This window comes from Rhinolophus hipposideros, assembly GCF_964194185.1.
Source record: "Rhinolophus hipposideros genome assembly, chromosome: 13".
Classification (NCBI taxonomy): Eukaryota; Metazoa; Chordata; class Mammalia; order Chiroptera; family Rhinolophidae; genus Rhinolophus; species Rhinolophus hipposideros.
The window spans coordinates 38,739,400-38,759,412 of record NC_138059.1 but is presented as its reverse complement, the minus strand read 5'-3'; the positions used below and the strand labels follow the sequence as shown (position 1 = coordinate 38,759,412).

General features: G+C 36.2%; 1 protein-coding gene across 1 annotated transcript in view; it reads right to left on the bottom strand.

The window, feature by feature from the left end:
• Positions 1-259: 259 nt before the first annotated feature.
• RAD54B (RAD54 homolog B) overlaps positions 260-20,013 on the bottom strand; it is a gene marked incomplete at its 5' end in the record, with an annotated part of 127,312 nt that continues 107,558 nt past the window's right edge. Inside the window, 3 exons of the mRNA XM_081070751.1 lie at positions 260-5,559; positions 11,077-11,277; positions 19,343-19,409. Coding sequence (XP_080926877.1) covers positions 5,345-5,559; positions 11,077-11,277; positions 19,343-19,409 — 483 coding nt within the window. The 3' untranslated portion in view covers positions 260-5,344. The remainder of the gene's footprint in view (positions 5,560-11,076; positions 11,278-19,342; positions 19,410-20,013) is intronic.

Genomic DNA, 20,013 nt, shown 5'->3' with positions numbered 1-20,013 from the left:
CCTATCCATGAACATGATATGTGTTTCCATCTATTTATATCTTCTTTCATTTCTTTCTTCAGTCTTATAATTTTCTGAGTACAGATCTTTTCTTTGGTTAAATTTATTCCCAGGTATTTTATAGTCTTTGGAGCAATTGTAAATGGGATGGTTTTTAAATTTCTCCTTCTGATGTTTTATTATTGCTATATACAAATGCAACCGATTTCTGAATATTAATTTTGTATCCTGCTACTTTACTAAATTCATCTATCAGCTCTAATAGTTTCTTGATCGAGTTTTTAGGGTTCTCTCTACATAGTATCACATCATCTGCATATAATGATTTTACTTCCTCCTTACCAATTTGGATGCCTTTTATTTCTTTTTCTTGTCTGATTGCTGTGGCTAGAACTTCCAGCACTATGTTGAATAGAAGTGGAGATAGTGGGAAACCTTGCCTTTTTCCTAATCTTAGGGGGAATGGTTTTAGCTTTTCCCCATTGAGTATGATGTTAATTGTGGGTTTGCCATATGTGGCCTTTATTATGTTGAGATATGATCCCTCTAGTCCCACTTTCTTAAGGGTTTTTATCATAAATGGCTGCTGGATTTTATCAAATGGTTTTTCTGCATCCATTGATATGATCATGTGATTTTTTTCATTTTGTTAATGTGGTGTATCACATTACTTGATTTGAGGATGTTGAACCACCCCGGCATACCAGGGATTAATCCCACTTGATCATGGTGGATGATCTTTTTAATGTATTGCTGAATTCTGTTCGCTAATATTTGGTGAGGATTTTTGCATCTATGTTCATTACAGATATCGGCGTGTAGTTTTATTTTTTTGTGGTGTCTTTGTCTCATTTGGGGATCAGGGTGACAGTGGCTTCATAAAAAGTGTTTGGGAGTCTTCCCTCCTTTTGGATTTTTTGGAAGAGCTTGAGGAGAATAGGTAATGATTCTTTTTTTAACGTTTTGTAAAATTCACCTGTAAAGCCATCTGATCCAGGGCTTTTGTTTGTTGGAAGCTAGTTGATTACTGATTCAATTTCCCTGATGGTAATCAACCTATTCAGGTTCACTGTTTCTTCTTGAGTTACCCTTGGAATGTTGTACGCCTCTAGAAAATTGTCCATTTCTTCCAGATTGTCAAATTTGTTGGCATATAGTTGCTCATAGTAGTTTCTTAAAATTTTTTGTATTTCTGTGGTGTCTGTTGTCATTTCTCCTCTTTCATTTCTGATTTTATTAATTTGGGTCCTCTCTGTCCTTTTATTGAAGATTCTAGCTAAAGGTTTGTCGATTTTGTTTATCTTCTGTAAAACCAACTTTTGGATTTATTGATTTTTTGTGTTGTTTTTTTGGTTTCGATTTCATTTATTTCCGCTCTGATCTTTGTTATCTCCTTCCTTGTGCTCCCTTTGGGCTTATTTTGCTGTTCTTTTTCCAGATCCATTAAGTGTGAAGATAAACTGTTGATTAGTGATGTTTCTTGTTTCTTTAGGTAGGCCTGCAATGCTATGAATTTCCCTCTTAAAACTGCTTTCGTGGCATCCCATAGATTTTGGGTCATCGTGCTTTCATTTTCTTTTGTCTCGAGATATCTTTTGATTTCTTCCTTGATCTCCTGCTTGACCCATTCATTATTTAGTAATAAGTTATTCACCCTTCATGCATTGGTGTGTCTTCCAGTTTTTTTCATGTAGTTCATTTCTAATTTCATAGCACTGTGATCATAGAAGACTTGGTATGATTTCAATTTTCTTAAATTTATCAAGACTTGTTTTGTGGCCTAACATATGGTCTATCTTGGAAAATATTCCATGTGCGCTTCAAAAAACGTGTATTTTGCAGCATTTGGGTGAAATGCTCTAAAAATATCGATTAAATCCAAGAGGTCCAATGTATCATTTAAGGCTGTTGTTTCCATATTGATTTTCTGTCTGGAAGACCAGTCCCTTGTTGTCAGAGGTGTGTTGAAGTCCCCTACTATGATAGTGTTACTGTTGATCTCTGTCTTTATGTCATTCAGTACCTGTTTTATATATTTAGGTGCTCCTATCTTGGGTGCATAGATGTTTACTAGGGTTACGTCCTCTTGTTGGATCGATCCCTTTATTATTATATAATGCCCATCTTTATCTTTTAATATGCTCTTCATTTTAAAGTCTATTTTGTCAGATATAAGTATTGCAACTCCAGATTTTATCTCATTGCCATTTGCATGAAATATCTTACTTCAGCCCTTCACTTTCAGCCTGTGTGTGTCTTTTGATTTGAGGTGAGTCTCTTGTATACAGCACATACAAGGGTCTTGCTTTCTTATCCACTCAGCCACCCTATGTCTCTTGTGGAGCATTTAATCTGATTATATTTAAAGTGATTACTGATAGGTACATAGTTATTGCCATTTTTAAATTTGTAGTTAGATTGTTTTCATCTTTCTTCTATTTACAGAAGTCCTTTTAGTATTTCTTTCAATGCTGGCTTGGTGGTAATAAATTCCTTTAGCTTATTCTTTTCTGGGAAGCTTTCCTCTCCATCAACTTTAAATGATAGCCTTGCTGGATAAAGCAATCTAGGTTGTAGGCCTTTGTTTTCCATCACTTTGAGTATCTCCTGCCACTCCCTCCTGGCCTTCAGTGTATCTGTAGAAAAGTCATTTGATATTGTTATGGGAGTTCCCTCGTATGTAACCCTGTCTTTCTCTTGCTGCTTTTAGGATTCTCTCTTTGTCTTTAAGCTTTGCCATTTTAACTATAATGTGTCTTGGTGTGGACCTGTTTGGATTTATCCTGGTTGGAACTCTCTGCACTTCCTGGGCTTCTATTTCGTTTCCTTCATCAGGTTAGGGAAGTTTTTGGACATTATTACTTCAAATATGTTCTCAATCCCTTGCTTCCTCTCTTCACCTTCTGGTATTCCTATGATGTGCATGTTGTTGTGCTTGATGTTATCCCAGAGGTCTCTTAAACCATCTTCATTGTTTTTTATTCTTTTTTTCTTTCTGTTGTTCTGTTTGGGTGATCTCTGCTAATTTGTCTTCTAAGTCGCTGATTCGATCCTCTGCTTCATCTAACCTGCTCGTAATTTCTTCAAGAGAGTTCTTAATTTTGTTAATTGTGTTCTTTAGTTCTCACTGGTTGTTCGTTATGATTTCTACATTCTTCTCTATGTCATCTCTAAGCTCCTTAAACATTCTTATCACCAGTGTTCTGAACTCTGTCTCTGATAGGTTGGTTACCTCTGTTTCATTTTGTTCCACTTCTGGAGGTTTCTTGTGTTCTTTTATTTGGGACATGTTTCTTTGTTACCCCATCTGTCTGACTCTCTGTGTTTGCTCTGATGTATTAGGTAGATCCCCTAGAGTTCTTAGTTCGTGCTGAAGTATCTTATATAGTATGTGTCCTTTATATTTGACTTGCACTACTTCGTTCTTCTCCTCTGAGTGTGCTCCAAAGGTGACTCTTGTGTTGTGTATATTGTCCTGTTAAAGAAGATCTTTAATTGCTTTTCGCTTGTGAGGAGGTGAGGTTAAGTCCCAGGCTGACTAGTTGTGAGACTTGGCTCTGCCCACCACAGAGTGCTCTGCTGTGTGAGGGTTGACTGCTTAAATATGGTTTGGCCTCTATGGGCTCTTGTGCCTGCAGAGAATTCCCTCTGGGTGTGTGATTTGTAGGTCAAACCCGGTAGTACTCTGGTTTGGTCTGGAGTTGGCCTCTGGATATGTTGAATCTTGTGCCTCTTAAGCTGGGCCATGGCAGGGCAATTTCAGAACAAAGCAAATCACCAAGCACAACAACAACATAGAAAAGAAATCAAATACATTCACATGTAAAAACACTTGATAACCCCCACTCAACACAGGCAAAGATATCAAAGATATAAAGACAAGACCAAACAAAACAAATCAAAACATAAAGCAGCGCCAGTCGTGGCTTAAGTCCACCAAGTAATCTCCAGGCTGTCCTCTGCTGTACCAAAGAGTCCCCTGCCTCTTACACAGGCCGAACCGGTCACCTGGTGCCCAAAGTGACTTTGGGACTGTAGATTTAAATGCGTGGGGCTGGGGGGTCTGGATAATAGTTTTTACAAAGTCAGTGCAGTTTCAGCCCTTGCCTGCACATATACACACTGAGAATAGCAACACCAGCACTCTGTCCAGTACTCCTGAGTCTTAGGGCACTTCTTCCGTGTGTGTGGGAGGGCGCGGGCGGGAGATTTCTAAGCTGCTGAAAGCTCGGAGCTGCGTCTGCCACTTACTGCTGATCTCTGGGAGTGCCTCCGCAGTTGCACTTGCCTGGCCCTAGGCAGGCCAGAAAGGGTGGGGGCTGGGGATGGAGGGGTCTTCTCTCTCCGAGCCCAGCCACTTCACATTCTTCCCACAGGCCAGAAAGGGTGGTGACTGGGGGTGGAGGAGTTTCTTCTCTCCTAGCCCAGCCAAAATCACACTCTTCCCAGCCTCTTCCCTGGGTCAGAACTGCCTGTCAGTCTTCCCAGAGCCTAAGCACTACGGCCCCTCAGTAATCTGACACTACTCCTCAGTTCAGGGGCCAGTTTAAGTCTCTGGAATGGCGGGAATAGGGTTGGAAGAGTGGGGGAGGGGCCCAGGTATGGAGTCTGTGTTCTTTGTCCGCCCTAAGGCCCACCAAGCTGCCCCCTACCCCCCCCATCCCCACGGGTGATCAGCTGTGGGACGCAGGGAAAGAGCCCACCTCCTGGCTTTTGTGTTCTCTGTTCTGCCCTGGGGTCTCATGCTTTTTGCCTGCTGCGTTACCGCCACTGCTGCTACAGCCGTCGCCGCTGCCGCAGCCGTCGCCACTGCCGCCAGCCGCCACTCCATTGTGGGACCACGCATTTCCACTCCGCTCCCTTCCTTCTTCCCCTGCTTGCCCAATTTGCGCACCTTCAAGTAATCCTTCCACAAATCTCTTAGCTGTTCTGTGTGATGAGCAAAGAGTTCTTTGATGGGTTATATGTTCCATTTGTAATAAGAACCGAAGAACTCAGAAAGTACGTCCCACTGCCGCCATTCCTATCTCTATTCAGTATTTTATTTTTTATATTCCTTTTGAAAATTCCTTAGTAGGTGCTTGATAAACATGCATTAATTATGGAATTATTAATAAATAATTACATGACAGAAGTATGTCTTTAATGTTTCAACATTTAAAAATACATACAAAAAAATTAAACAACTCCAACAATTTTGACTGTGTATCAAAACTATGATGCACTTTGCAAAAAAATTTATTATTATAATTTAAATAACTCTCATTAGTTTTCAAAAATTAAATTCAATAACTATGTTATTTTTTAAAGGGGAAGCAAGGGAATATCATGAAGTAATCTTTCATTATTGAGTAGTTTGATTGGTTATATTCTGAAAAACGAATGACACATTTTCTCTTATTCTTTCAAGAAAAGGATCTGTAAGATTTAAATGATCTCCAGAAAAATGTTTCCATTGCTTCAGCTGTGACATGGAGAGAGGTTTCAGGGAGTTAAACTTCTGGTGTTGTGGACCAAGCTGACAATTTCTAGAGATAGGGAATTTTTCCAATGAATCACCTGAAATAAGTAAAACAATGAGAAAATTCTTAAGCCAAATCAATATCCTACTATATACAGTAGATTTTTAGTTTCCGATATAATGAATTTATGTAATTTATTACATTTTGGTTTCTGACTTCAAGGACCTTATGGTTTAGTGAGAAAAAGATACATTAAATAAATAATCATCCAAAGAGATATATAACAGGTCTCTACAATCCCTTATCTAAAACATTTGGGTAAGATGTTTCCAAATTCAAAATGTAACTGGAACATTCTTGGACAGCACTCCATAATCAAGCCTATTAATATTCTGCAGCAAATCATATGAGTAGAATAGTTATCAAATGGGTTAAAGACTATTGATAAATTCACATCAATTTTGGTAAGGTTTTTACCACCAAACTAGTTTGTTGCAGATTTATAAAGATAAAACAAGTTTGGTCTTTCAAGGTTTCTGGATTTCAAAGAACATAAGGGACTGTGGAACTGTATCACAAACAGAGGTAAAAGTATGAAGTTAAGGATACAGGGGACATATAAGATACAGGGATATAAGCACAAATAACAAGATAAACTGACTTGTTTTTATTAAGATCTGAAAGATGAGAAGGCAAGAAGTAGATGGGGGAAGAGAGGTAAAGCATTTCAGGAGAGGGACATACAAAGGTTATGAAAGGGAAGAGACATATAGCACAGCTGAGGAATTGATAAGAGCCTAATGCAATTAAAGTCTAGAGAGCAAAGGCAAAGAATAACACAAGAAGAGAAGTTGGGTAAAGCAAGGTGACGTGCACATTCAAGAACTGGATTATGCAAAACGTAATCAAATCATGAATGGGTAAGGCTAGCAGTTATTCGCTAAATCCATTTCTCTTTCCTCAGGGCACTTAGTCACATTTCCCAGCCTTCCTTACAGTTAGGTGCAACCACTGAGTCTGACATATGGAATGTTCACTTCCCGGTTTGGCCTATAAAAATCCCTTACAACACATGGTTTTCTACTTTTTTCTTCCCTCACTTGCTGGCTGGCAAATGCAGGGATCCCAGCAGGGACCTCAAATCTAAAGATATGGTAGAGCCCAAAGTGAAAGAAGACTGGATCAGAAAAATCACCTTATAGAAGACTGTGCACAATGTTCTATGTGACTTGTTACATGAGTGAGAAATATACTTCTATTGTGATAGGCCACTGTGTATTTTGAGTTTCTTTTATAGCACTTACTCTACCCTAACTCACCCCTTTAAAGATTTTAGTGTATTCTAAGATCAGTGGAAGCTATTGAAGATTTTACTTTTTTACCGTTTAATTATGAGAAATTTCAACTGCATATAAAAGTTCACAAGATAGAAAAAAGAACCTACAGGTTTATATTCCCCACCTTCAGTAACTATCAATTAATAGCCAATCCTGTTTACTTAGACCCCACTTTCTCCACTTATAGCACATATCATTTTGCCTGTAACTTTTTCACTATGCATTTGTAAACATAAAGACTTCTCTTTAAATTTTATCATACCTAAAATAAATTGTTGGTTTCTTTAATATGAAAATCCTGTCAATGTTTAAAATAATCGAGGTTTTAAGAAAACAGATGAGAATACTGCCTTGAGAATCTAGAAGACAACAGAATAATACCTTTAAAGTATTAACAAAAAACAAATGATCAATTTGCTAAAATTGTACACCTAGCAAAGATGGCATTTGAGAGAGAGAAAAAACAAACACACTTTGTGAAAATAAAACATTGAGAGGATACACAAAAAACTAATAGTGGTGGTTTTGTTGGGAGAAAAAACAAAAACAGTAGAAATGAATCAAAATATATCAATTATTGTAATAAACATAAACGACTAGATGCTCTAGTTAAAAGAGAACATCATACTGGATAAAAAAGAAAACTCAGCTTTATGCTATTAACAAGAAAGACACCTAAACCATAAGAACACAGAAATATTTAAGAAAAAAGAACAGAAAAAGACACACCAGATAAATATTAAACATAAGTTAATATATTACACTGGCTTTCTTAAGACAAATGAAAGCAAAAGCCATTAGGGATAAAGAAATCATACATAACAATAAAACAAATAGATCATAACGAAAAAAATTCACAAATAAGATATAAAATATATAAAGCGAAAATTGATAGAATAACAAGAAACTGTCATATTGCAAAATTTTAACATATTTCAATAATAGATATATCTAACAAAAACTAAGTTATTAATAGAAAAACGGTCAAGGAAACACAGCTCTTAAAGGAAAATAACGTTCAACTTTACTTATAGTAAGAGAAAAACAAATTGAAACTAGACCAATATACACTTTTTGCAAAAATCCAATCATTTGATAATGCACTAAATTGACAAAGCTGTGGGGAAATAGCCACTTTACTACATTGTTGGTGGGGTGCAAATGATACAACCCCCACTAAAGGAAATTTTAGCAATATCTATTAAAATTACAAGTGCACATATTCTTTCACCCAACAACACTGATAATTTACCTTATAGATATACTTGAAGATACAGAAAAGGATTTAGAAATAAAGATATATACTGACTGGAAAGAACCTCACTGTACATATATGGGAGATAAACAGATAAATGATGGTATATTCATATAACAGACGATTATATAGCTGAGGGAAAAAAGAATGAGGAAACTTTCCGTAATGATACGGAAAGATCTCAAGATACACTATTAAATAAAAAAGGTGCAGATATACACATATACTATGTTACCCTTTATTGGGGGAAAAATGGACAAGAACATATATTCAGAGTTCCTTGCATGTGCATAAAAATTATATCTAGAAGGATACACAAAAAACTAATACTGGTGGTTTTGCTGCCGGAGGCTCACAGGGATGTCCAAGAGAGGACTCAACCCAAAGTAGCAATGACCGGGTTCCTGTCTCCACGAAAGAAAGAATTCAACAGTGAAACAGATGCGAGAAAGTGAAAGGTTGTCAATTTCCTAGGCTACGTGTGTTTCTTCGGTTGCTAATGGGGTAGAAGGGCTAGAAATTAGGCAGATGACAATATTGTGCGAGGAAACGTTTTTCTCACCATATACATTTTATATTACTAAATAGTTGAGCTATGGAAATATGTTATCATTTTATGACATAAAACAGTAAATTTTTAAATCTATAAAATAAGACAAAATTGATTTGGAAACAGAAAATTTGACTAATGCAGAACTCTAAACTAAGTGATTAAGAGAACACACATTGTTTTCATGTACAAAAAAAACATTTACAAAGTGACAACATACCAAGCCAAACATTAAGTCTTTATAGTTATCAAAGAATCAATATCATGCACACCACATTTCAGACTACAATGCAGTAGACAGAATTCAATAACAAAAACTAAAATACATTTTAAAACATACTTTGAAATAAAACATACTTTGAAGAAGAAATCATATAAGGGATTAATATCACAAATCTATAAAAAACTTACTCAAATCAACTCCAAAAAAACAAACAACCCAATTAAAAAATGGGCAGAGGACTTGAGGAGACATTTTTCTAAAAAGGACATACAGAAGGCAAGAAGACATATGAAGAAATGCTCAACCTCACTAACCATCAGAGAAATGCAAATAAAAACCACAATGAGATACCACCTCACTCCAGTCAAAATGGCTATCATCAATAAATCAACAAACAACAAATGCTGGCGTGGATGTGGAGAAAAGGGAACGCTAGTGCACTGTTGGTGGGATTGCAGATTGGTGCAGCCTCTATGGAAAACGGTATGGAGGTATCTCAGAAATCTGAAAATGGAACTACCCTGTGATCCAGTAATTCCACTCCTAGGCATCTACCCAGAGAAATCCAAAACTCCAATTCAAAAATCTGTATGCACTCCTATGTTTATTGCAGCACTTTACACAATAGCCAAGATATGGAAACAACCGAAATGCCCATCGGTAGATGACTGGATTAAGAAGCTGTGGTACATTTATACAATGGAGTATTACGCAGCCATAAAGAAGAAAGAAATCTTATCATTTGCAGCAACATGGATGGATCTAGAGAACATTATGTTAAGTGAAATAAGTCAGAAAGAGAAAGACAAGTACCATATAATCTCACTTATATATGGAATCTAAAGAAAAGACTATGTGAATGAACTAATCAGAAACAGTTTTGGGGACACAAAGAAAAAACCGAGAGTTGTTAGATGGGTGTGGGGGGGGGTTGGGGATAAGGGGAAAGGTGAAGGGATTTGGAAGCAGCTGGTAACCACAAGATGGCCTCAGCGTTTTTTTGAAAATTAATTTGGGGAAGGTATTCAATAATGTTGTAAAGATTTTGTTGGGTATCCGATGGACATGCGTCCTATTTGGGAGACCACCTCAGGGATACTGTGGATACCTGATCATGGCATTGTACACCAGAAGCTAAACATTAATGAATGCCAACTATAATTTTATATATATAATGTGATGGTTCAGTGTGAGGTCGGAGGGATAGTGGATGGGGGGAAGGGGGTTCACAGTGTGAGGGATATAAATGATGAACGTCTAAGTATTACCTTGTCTTGTACACCTGAAACTAATAAATAAATAAATAAATAAATAAATAAATAAATAAATAAATAATAAAAATAAAAAAAAGAAGAAATCATAACGGAAAATTCAAAATATTTAGAACTGAATAATAAAAAGACTGCATATCAAAATTATGAGATTCAGCTTAGAGGAAAATTTACAGCACTAAATACTCATTTTTTAAAGACTAAAAATCATTAAGCTAAGCATTCAATTTGAAAAATAAGAAAAAATTTTAGAGTAAATACAAGGTAAAAAGAACAGAAAATAAAATGAGCAGAAATTATTAAATTAGAAAACATACAATACAGAATCAAATATTGATTTATATGAAACATAAATTCTTCCATGTCAGTCTTGTGCAGTCTACTTCTTAAACCTACTCAATATAATTTATCGAGTAAATTCCAACTACTGAACATTGCTCACTGAAGTCCTACTGGTGATCCAGTTTCTATTTAAATGATGTTAATGATAAGGGGCTGATATTTTTAGCTTCACTTAAGCAGCACTAGCAGTTCATCAAGTAGTGAAACCTATGATGGCACATACTAACTGCCTCAGAAAGTATGAGCCTATTATGATTAAGTTCTACATAAAATAAACAGTAGGATTATTCTGTCAAGTGTATGTTTTTTTATGAACCAAAAATAAATACCAAAAAGATTATTGTAATTCTGAAGCCATCGTATCAGGATTTGAAAGATTTTCCCAAATAAGTTAAATTTCTCAAAACTGATTCAGAAATAAGATGCTACATTGAGAGAACTAATAAGTTATAATTAATATTTTCCCAAATACACATCTGGCAATTGCTCTATGATGTGAGGAGAAAAAAAACCTGAAAACAAAATTAACATATACAAATGCTAAATATTTTAGTTATTCTGTATTTAAACATTTTCAACTGATGAAAGAAAGACAAATTAACTTTACCATTTTAACAGAATTAAAATACAACAAACCTGGATGATCTTGTTCTCCTGTACATTCACAGTCAAGCAGGTCATGAGTAACGCAATGTGAATTTTCATGGAAAGTGAACAAATTTTTAAGTTCCTCCACTGAAAATTGAATATGTTCAGATGTCCTGGTGAGGTCTACAACTGCCCCAGAAAGACCCTGCTTACTGATCTGCCTTTGATAGATCTTTTCTTCTATTGTACCTGAAGAAAAAACATTCATTAGACTAACAGAAATGTTCGCTACTATGTATAGAGAACCACAAAGACTCCACCAAAAAACTATTAGAACTGATAAATGAATATACTAAAATAGCAGGATACAAAATTAATCATCAGAAATAAGTTGCATTTGTTTACAACAATAATAAATTATCGGAAGGAGAAATTAACACAACAGTCCCATTGACAATTGCTTAAAAAACTATAAAATTTAGGAATAAATTTAAGCAAAGAGGTAAAAGATCTGACGTCTTCAAAATGGCGACACGAGGTGAGCCTCTAAGGCTCCCCTGGAATTTACAACTAATTGAACAACAATAACTCCACAAAGGACTCCCTGCACAGCGGACAGGCAGGATGAAGAGGCCCACTACTGAACTCACCTCCAGGTGGGCTAATCGTGCAACCGGGGGAGGAGGGAAGGGAGAAGTGCGGAGAAGGAGTCCCACACTCAGGACGCAGACCTGGCTGATGCTCCGGGCTCGCTGCATCCCGGAACTACCGCCACTGCGGGAGAGGAAGAACTCAGACTGCTAGGGCTCCACTTATGGCCTACAGGGCTGAGGGGACAGCATATAGCATGCCTGAACCCAACGCTCACGGCAGAGACTCGGAGAAAAGACTGAGGGAGAAAGGCTGAAAACGGTGGTTTAAGCCCACACTGCCGAGCAGAGAATGGAAGCCTTAGGCACTGAGACTAGCCGCCCCCTCCCCACCATCCCAGAGCTCACCTCACCCCCACCTACCAGATGCTAGAAGCGGATCAGTAGCAGTGTCAGATCAAAAAAACAGAATATTTGGTGTTCTGAGAACTATGGACCACAGACACAGATTCGCAGCCTAACTAGTTCTGGCAAAGAGGAGAGAGGTGTGGAAGCAGGACCAGCTATGATGGTGGTTGCTGCCATTGCTCTGGGCCACCTCTCACAACTCACCCCGCTCCCGACTCCACCTATATGGGTAGATCCCTGCAGGAGTAAAGAGAACTGCTGAAACATACGGGCTCTGAATCTGGTGCAGGAAGAGCTTTAGAACTTCAAAAGCTCTCTGCATACCAACACGGACACTGCGCCCTGTGACCCAGGTGAACTATTAACAAAGGAGAAGCCCGTCTCCCAGGGAATCCCCCCATTGTGTGAGAAGCTGGAATAGTGCAGAGAAAACATAGCACTACAGTGTGAGACAGGAAAAAAATGGCTGCAGTCGGAGAGAAAATAAAACATTCTACCAACAAGTACTGGAAAACAAAAGAAACACTCTTCCTATCAATCTGTTGCAGAAGCCACTCCTGTAGATGTCTAGGAAGAGAAATAATGAATCAGTAATTGCCATGAATAACCAAGGCAAAAAGACAGCTCAGAAAGAAAGTGAAAACTCTCCAGAAAAGGAAATTAAAGATATGGAAATATGTGACTTAAATGACAGAAAATTCAAGATTGCAGTTCTGAAAAAACTCAATGAGATGCAAGAAAACACAGAAAGGCAGTTTAATGAACTCAGAAACACAATCAAATAACAACATGAGCATTTTACAAAAGAGATTGAAATTTTAAAAAAGAACCAAATAGAATTTCTGGAGATTAAGAACTCAATAGAAGAAACTAAGAATGAAATAACCAGCTTAGGTAGAAGAGTTGATCAGATGGAGGAAAGAATCAGTGACATGGAAGATACAAATCTGGAAATTACACAGATGGAAGAAGAAAGAGACTTGAAACTTAAAAGAAATAAAATAACTCTACAAGAACTTTCTGACTCTATCAGAAAGAGCAAGATTGATGGGCATACCAGAATGAGAAGAGAGAAGGGAACAGAGAATATAGTCAAACAAATTGTCGATAAGAACTTCCCAAACCTGTGGACAGAACTGGATCCTCGAATCCAAGAAGCAAATAGAACACCTATTTACCTCAATCCCAACAGGCTTTCTCCAAGGCAAACTGTATTGAAGCTGTCTAAAACCAACGACAAAGAAAGAATCCTCAAGGCAGCCAGGGAAAAGAGGATGGTAATCTACAAAGGAAAGCCCATTGGATTATCATCAGATTTTTCAGCAGAAACTCTACAAGCCAGGAGGGAGTGGAACCAAATATTAAAACTATGGAAAGACAGCAATTATGAGCTAAGCATAATATACCCAGCAAAGATATCCTTTAAATATGAAGGAGGAATAAAGACCTTTCCAGACATACAGAAGCTGAGGGAATTTTCTAATACATAACCTGCATTATAAGAAATACTAAAGGAGTCTATTCAACCACCATCAACAGGGACAATTTGTGACAACCAAAACAAAAAACGGGGAGAGTAAAGGCCTGAAACGGAATATGGGAATGGAGACTGTGAGCATGCTGAAGAAAATGGAATACTCTAAATATCAAACTTTCTTTCACATAAAATTAAATGTAACCATTCAAAATATCCAGAACTGAAATATATACTGTAATAAAAGAAGAAACAGAGGGAAACATCATAGAATACCACCACACAGAAATAACAGACAATAAAAACGCAAAGAAACAATGGAGACACAGCCTTACCAGAAATTAAAGATAGAATTACAGGAAAACCTCTCATCAATAATCACCCTAAATGTAAATGAACTGAACTCACCAATAAAAAGGCAGAGAGTAGTAGATGGGATCAAAAAACTAAACTCAATCATATGCTGTCTCCAAGAGACACATCTAGCTACAAGGACAAGCATAGACTCAAAGTGAAAGGGTGGAAATTGACACTCCAAGCAAATGGTACCCAGAGAAAATCAGGTGTAGCCATAATGATATCAAATGAAACAGACTTCAGGGTGAAAAAGATAACGAGAGACAAAGATGGACATTTCATAATGGTAAAGGGGACTATACAACAAGAAGACATAACAGTCATCAATATTTAAGCCCCCAATCAGGGAGTAACGAAATACACCAAGCAACTACTAAAAGAACTAAAAAGAGAAATTGACCAAACAATTATACTAAGAGACTTAAATACATCATTGACAGCTATTTGATAGATCATCCAAACAGAAAATAAGTAACGAAATAGCAGCCCTAAATGACACAATAGATGAGATGGACAAAATTGACATATATAGAGCACTTCATCCTAAAACATCAGACTATACATTCTTTTCGAGTGTAAATGAACATTCTCAATGATAGACTATATATTGGGACATAAAATCAGCCTCAGGAAATTTAAAAAGATTGAAACCATACCAAGCATATTCTCTGATCACAATGCTTTGAAATTGGATATCAACTGCAAAAAGAAAGCAGGAAAAAACACAAATACATGGAGATTAAACAACATACTTTTAAAGAACGACTGGGTCAAATAAGAAATCAGAGGCGAGATCAAAAGATACATAGAAACAAATGACAATGAAAATACATCCTACCAAAATTTTTGGGATGCAGCAAAAGCAGTTTTAAGAGGGAAATTTATATCATTACAGGCCTATCTCAAGAAACAAGAAAAATACCAAATAAATAACCTTATGTTACACCTTAAAGAACTAGAAAAAAAAGAACAAGTGAAACCCAAGGTCAGCAGAAGTAAAGAAATAACAAAAATCAGAGCAGAACTAAATGAAATAGAGAACAAAAAGACAATAGAAAAAATTAATGTGACAAAGAGCTGGTTCTTTGAAAAGATTAACAAAACTGACAAACCCTTGGCTAGACCTACTAAGACAAAAAGAGAGAAGACACTAATTAACAAAATCAGAAATGAAAAAAGTGAAGTTATCACGGACACCACAGAAATACAAAGGATCATGCAAAAAGACTATGAAGAACTTTATGCCGTCAAATTCAGTAACCTAGAAGAAATGGACAAGTTCTTAGAAACATATAGCCTTCCAAGGCTGAACCATGAAGAACTAGAAAATCTAAAGAGATCGATCACCAGTAACGAAATTGAATCAGTCATCCAATCCCTTCCCAAAAGCAAAAGTCCGAGACCAGATGGCTTCACTAGTGAATTCTACCAAACCTTCAAACAGGATCTAATACCAATCCTGCTCAAATTCTTCCAAAAAATTGAAGAAGACGACAGTACTCCCTAACTCATTTTATGAGGCCAACATTACCCTGATACCAAAACCTGGTAAGGACCACACAATAAAAGAAAACTACAGACCAATATCTCTGATGAATACTGATGCAAAAGTCCTAAACAAAATTCTAGCAAATTGAATACAACATTGCGTTAAAAAGATTATTCATCACGACCAAATGGGATTCATCCCCGGGGCACAAGGATGGTTCAACATCTGCAAATCCATCAATGTGATACATCACATTAACAAAATAAAGGACAAAAATCATGATTATATTAATTGATGCAGAAAAAGCATTTGACAAGATACAACATCCATTTATGATTAAAACACTTACTAAAATTGGTATAGAAGGAAAATACCTTAACATAATAAAGATCATATATGACAAGCCCTCAGCTTACCTCATAATTAATGGTGAAAAACTGAAGCCCTTTGCTCTACGTTCTGGAACACGACAGGGCTGTCCCCTATCACCTCTGCTTTTCAACATAGTCTTGGAAGTCCTTGCCAGAGCAATCAGGCAAGAGAAAGAAATAAAAGGCATCCAAATTGGGAATGAAGAAGTTAATTGTCACTCTTTGCAGATGACATGATGCTATATATAGAAAACCCTAAAGACTCCACCAAAAAGCTGTTAGAAACAATCAATGAATACAGTAAGTTGCTGGCTACAAAATCAACATACAAAAGTCCACTGCATTCCTATAAACTAACAATGAAATCTCAAAAAAAGAAATACAAAGAACAATTCCTTTTGCAACTGAAGCAAAAAGAATAAAATACCTAGGAATAAACTTAACCAAGGATGTGAAGGACCTATATGCTGAAAACTATAAGACATTTTTGAAAGAAATTGAAGAAGACACAAAGAAATGGAAAGACATTCCGTGCTCATGGATTGGAAGAATCAACATAGTTAAAATGGCCATATTACCCAAAGCAATATACAGATTTAATGCAATTCCCATCAAAATCCCAACGGCATTTTTAAAAGAAATAGAACAAAAAATCATCAGATTTGTTTGGAACCACAAAAGACCGCGAATAGCCAAAGCAATCTTAAGAAAAAAGAACAATACTGGAGGTATCACACTCCCTGACTTTATCTTGTACTACAGGGCTACAATAACCAAAACAGCACGGTATTAGCAGAGAAACAGACACATAGACCAATGGAATAGAATTGAGAACCCAGAAATAAAACCACATAAATATGGACAGATAATTTTTGACAAAGAAGCTAAAAACATACAATGGAGGAAAGACAGCCTCTTCAATACATGGTGCTGGAAGAATTGGATAGCCACATGCAAAAGAATGAACCTGGACTGCTATCTGGCACCATGTACCAAAATTAATTCAAAGTGGATCAAAGACTTAAGCATAAGACCTGACCCAATAAACTGCATAGAAGAAAACATAGGTACTAAATTTATGGACCTTGGGTTCAAAGAGCATTTTATGAATTTGACTCCAAAGGCAATGGAAGTAAAAGCTAAAATAAACAAATGGGACTATATGAAATTTAAAACCTTCTGCACAGCAAAAGAAACCATCGACAAAATAGAGGCAACCAACTGAATGGGAGAAGATTTTTGCAAACAGTGCCTCTGATAAGGGGCTAATATCCAAAATATACAAGGAACTCAGGAAACTCAACAACAAAAAAACAAACAACCCAATTGAAAAATGGGCAGGGGACTTGAAGAGACATTTCTCCAAAGAGGACATACAAATGGCAAATAGACATATGAAAAAATATACAGCATTGTACACCTGAAATCTATGTAATTTTACTAATAATTGTCACCCCGATGAATTTAAAAAAAAAAAAGAAATAAAAGATCTGTACTCAGAAAATTAAAGACATTTAAGAGAGAAATTAAAGAAGGTACAAATAAATGGAAACACTATGTTCATGGATAGGAAGAATTAATAGAATTAAAATGTCCATAATGCGCAAAGTAATATATATATGCAATGCAATAATTATCAAACTACCAATGATATTTTTCACTGAAATAGAACATATAATGCTAAAATTTACATGGAACTATAAAAGATCCCGAATAGCCACGGCATTCTTGAGAAATAAGAACAAAGTGGAAGGTATCATGACATCAAATCATATTATAAGGCTAAAGTAATCAAATCAGCATGGTACTGGCATTAAAACAGACACATAGATCAATGAAACAGAATAGAGAGCCCAGAAATGAATCCATAACTATATAGTCATTTAATCTACGACAATGGAAGCAAGAATTTACATCGGGGTAAAGATAGTCTATTCAATAAATGGTGATGGGAAACCTGGACAGACACATGCAAAAAAATGAAGCTGGACCACCTCCTTACACCACATATAAGAATAAATTCAAAATGGATTGAAGACTTAAATAGAAGACCTGAAACCATAAAACTCCTAGAAGAAAATACGGTGAGTAAATTTGCAGACATTAACCTTAGTAATATCGTTACTGACATATCCCCATGGGGCAAGGAAGTAAGAGAAAAAATAAACATGGGATTACATCAAACTAAAAAGCTTTTTCACAGCAATGGAAACCATCAATAAAACAAAAAGGCAACCTACTGAATGGGAGAAAATATTTTTCAATGATAAATCTGATAAGGGGTTAATATCCAAAATTTATAAAAAACTCATCCAACTCAATACCAAAAAACAAACAACCCAATTAAAAAATGGGCAGAGGACATGAAGAGACATTTTTCTAAAGAGGACATACATATGGCCAACAGACATATGAAAAAATCCTCAACCTCACTAATCATTAGAGAAATGCAAATAAAAACCACAATGAAATACCACCTCACTCTGGTTAGAATGGCTAGCATCAATAAATCAACAAACAACAAGTGCTGGCAAGGATGTGGAGAAAAGGGAACTCTTGTGCACTGTTGGTGCGACTGCAGGTTGGTGCAGCCACTATGGAAATCAGTATGGAGGTAACTCACAATACTGGAAATGGAATTACCTTATGAACCAGTAATTCCACTCTTAGATATCTATCCAAAGAAATCCAAAACACTAATTCAAAAAAATTATGCACCGCTGTGTTTATTGCAGCGCTATTCACAATAGCCAAGACATGGAAACAACTGAAATGCCCATCAGTAGATGACTGGATTAAGAGACTGTGTTATGTTTATACAATGGAGTATTACTCAGCCACAAAGAAAATGAAGTCTTACCATTTGCAACGATATGGATGGACCTAGAGAACGTTATGCTAAGTGAAATAAGTTAGACGGAGAAAGACAAATACTATATGATCTCACTTATATGTGGAATCTCAAGAATAGAATAAATGAACAAACTAATCAGAAACAGTCTCAGAGATATAGAGGAAAAACTGAGGGTTGCTAGATGAGAAGGGAGTGAGGATGAGGGAAAAGGTAAGGGGATTTGCTAACCACAAGATTGGCATGGGGATACAAAAGACAGTTTGGGGAATATAATCAATAATGTTATAAAGATTTTGTAGGGTATCCAATGGACACTTGTCTTATTAGGGAGTACACTTCCTAATAAGTAGTACACTTCCTAATAATTAGTAGTGTACACCTGAAGCTGAATAATAATGTCAAGTATAATTTAATATTTATATATATATATGAATATATATATATACATATATATATTCATAGGATGTGGAGTACAGCATAGAGAACAGAGTCAGTGGAATTGTAACAGTTATATATGATGTCAGTGGGGTAGTAGATTGAGGGGGGTCATCATTTTGTGAGGGGTATAACTGTCTAACTATTACATTGTTTTGTACATCTGAAACTTATTTAAAAAATGCGAAAAAATAACAATAACAGGCATGTAATAGGGTAAAACATGTTTAGCATACTAAGAAAAGAATATTCTTCATATTAAAATACACATTAACAAAAAAAAATTTTATTATTCAAAAAAGCATGTGTGTTTTTTTCACACTGAAGGGTTATTACCTGTGGTAAGGAGTCTGTAAATATGTACAGGACGTTTCTGACCATCTCTCCACACTCGAGACATTGCCTTAAAAAATAAATGAGAATTCTGACAGTATAGTAGAAAAAGCCCACTCCACAGAAGCAATTTGCATGAATACATTCAGATTAGGAATTCTAGATTTTACTTATAGATTCAAAAAACAAAGCTAAGGCATACCAAAGCATTCTCTATTTCATATTCTTTTCTTAGAAAGTGAAAAAGATGAACACTACTGTGGTACTATAAAATAACTGCAGGGGTGCCAAGCAACAGTGAAAGAAAAGGTCTATTTGCATCAAAAAAGGGGATAGCAAGTTTGGACAACAGAATGCAAAGAACTACTATGTTTCTCTGAAAATAAGACCTAGCCGGACCATCAGCTCTAATTTGTCTTTTGGAGCAAAAAGTAATATAAGACTGGGTCTTATAATAATATATGATATGATATGACATATGATATGATATGACATGATATATGATATGATATGATATGATATAGCCTGAGACTGGAGGGTTTATTCCCAGTTCAAGTAGCTCACGTCACCCCTGAGGAATCCCTAGGATACCTGTAATCAGTTCAGGTTCTAGGTAGATCCTAGTGATTTCAGGATTTATTAATGATACTGTAAAGGTTGATATTCAAACCCAG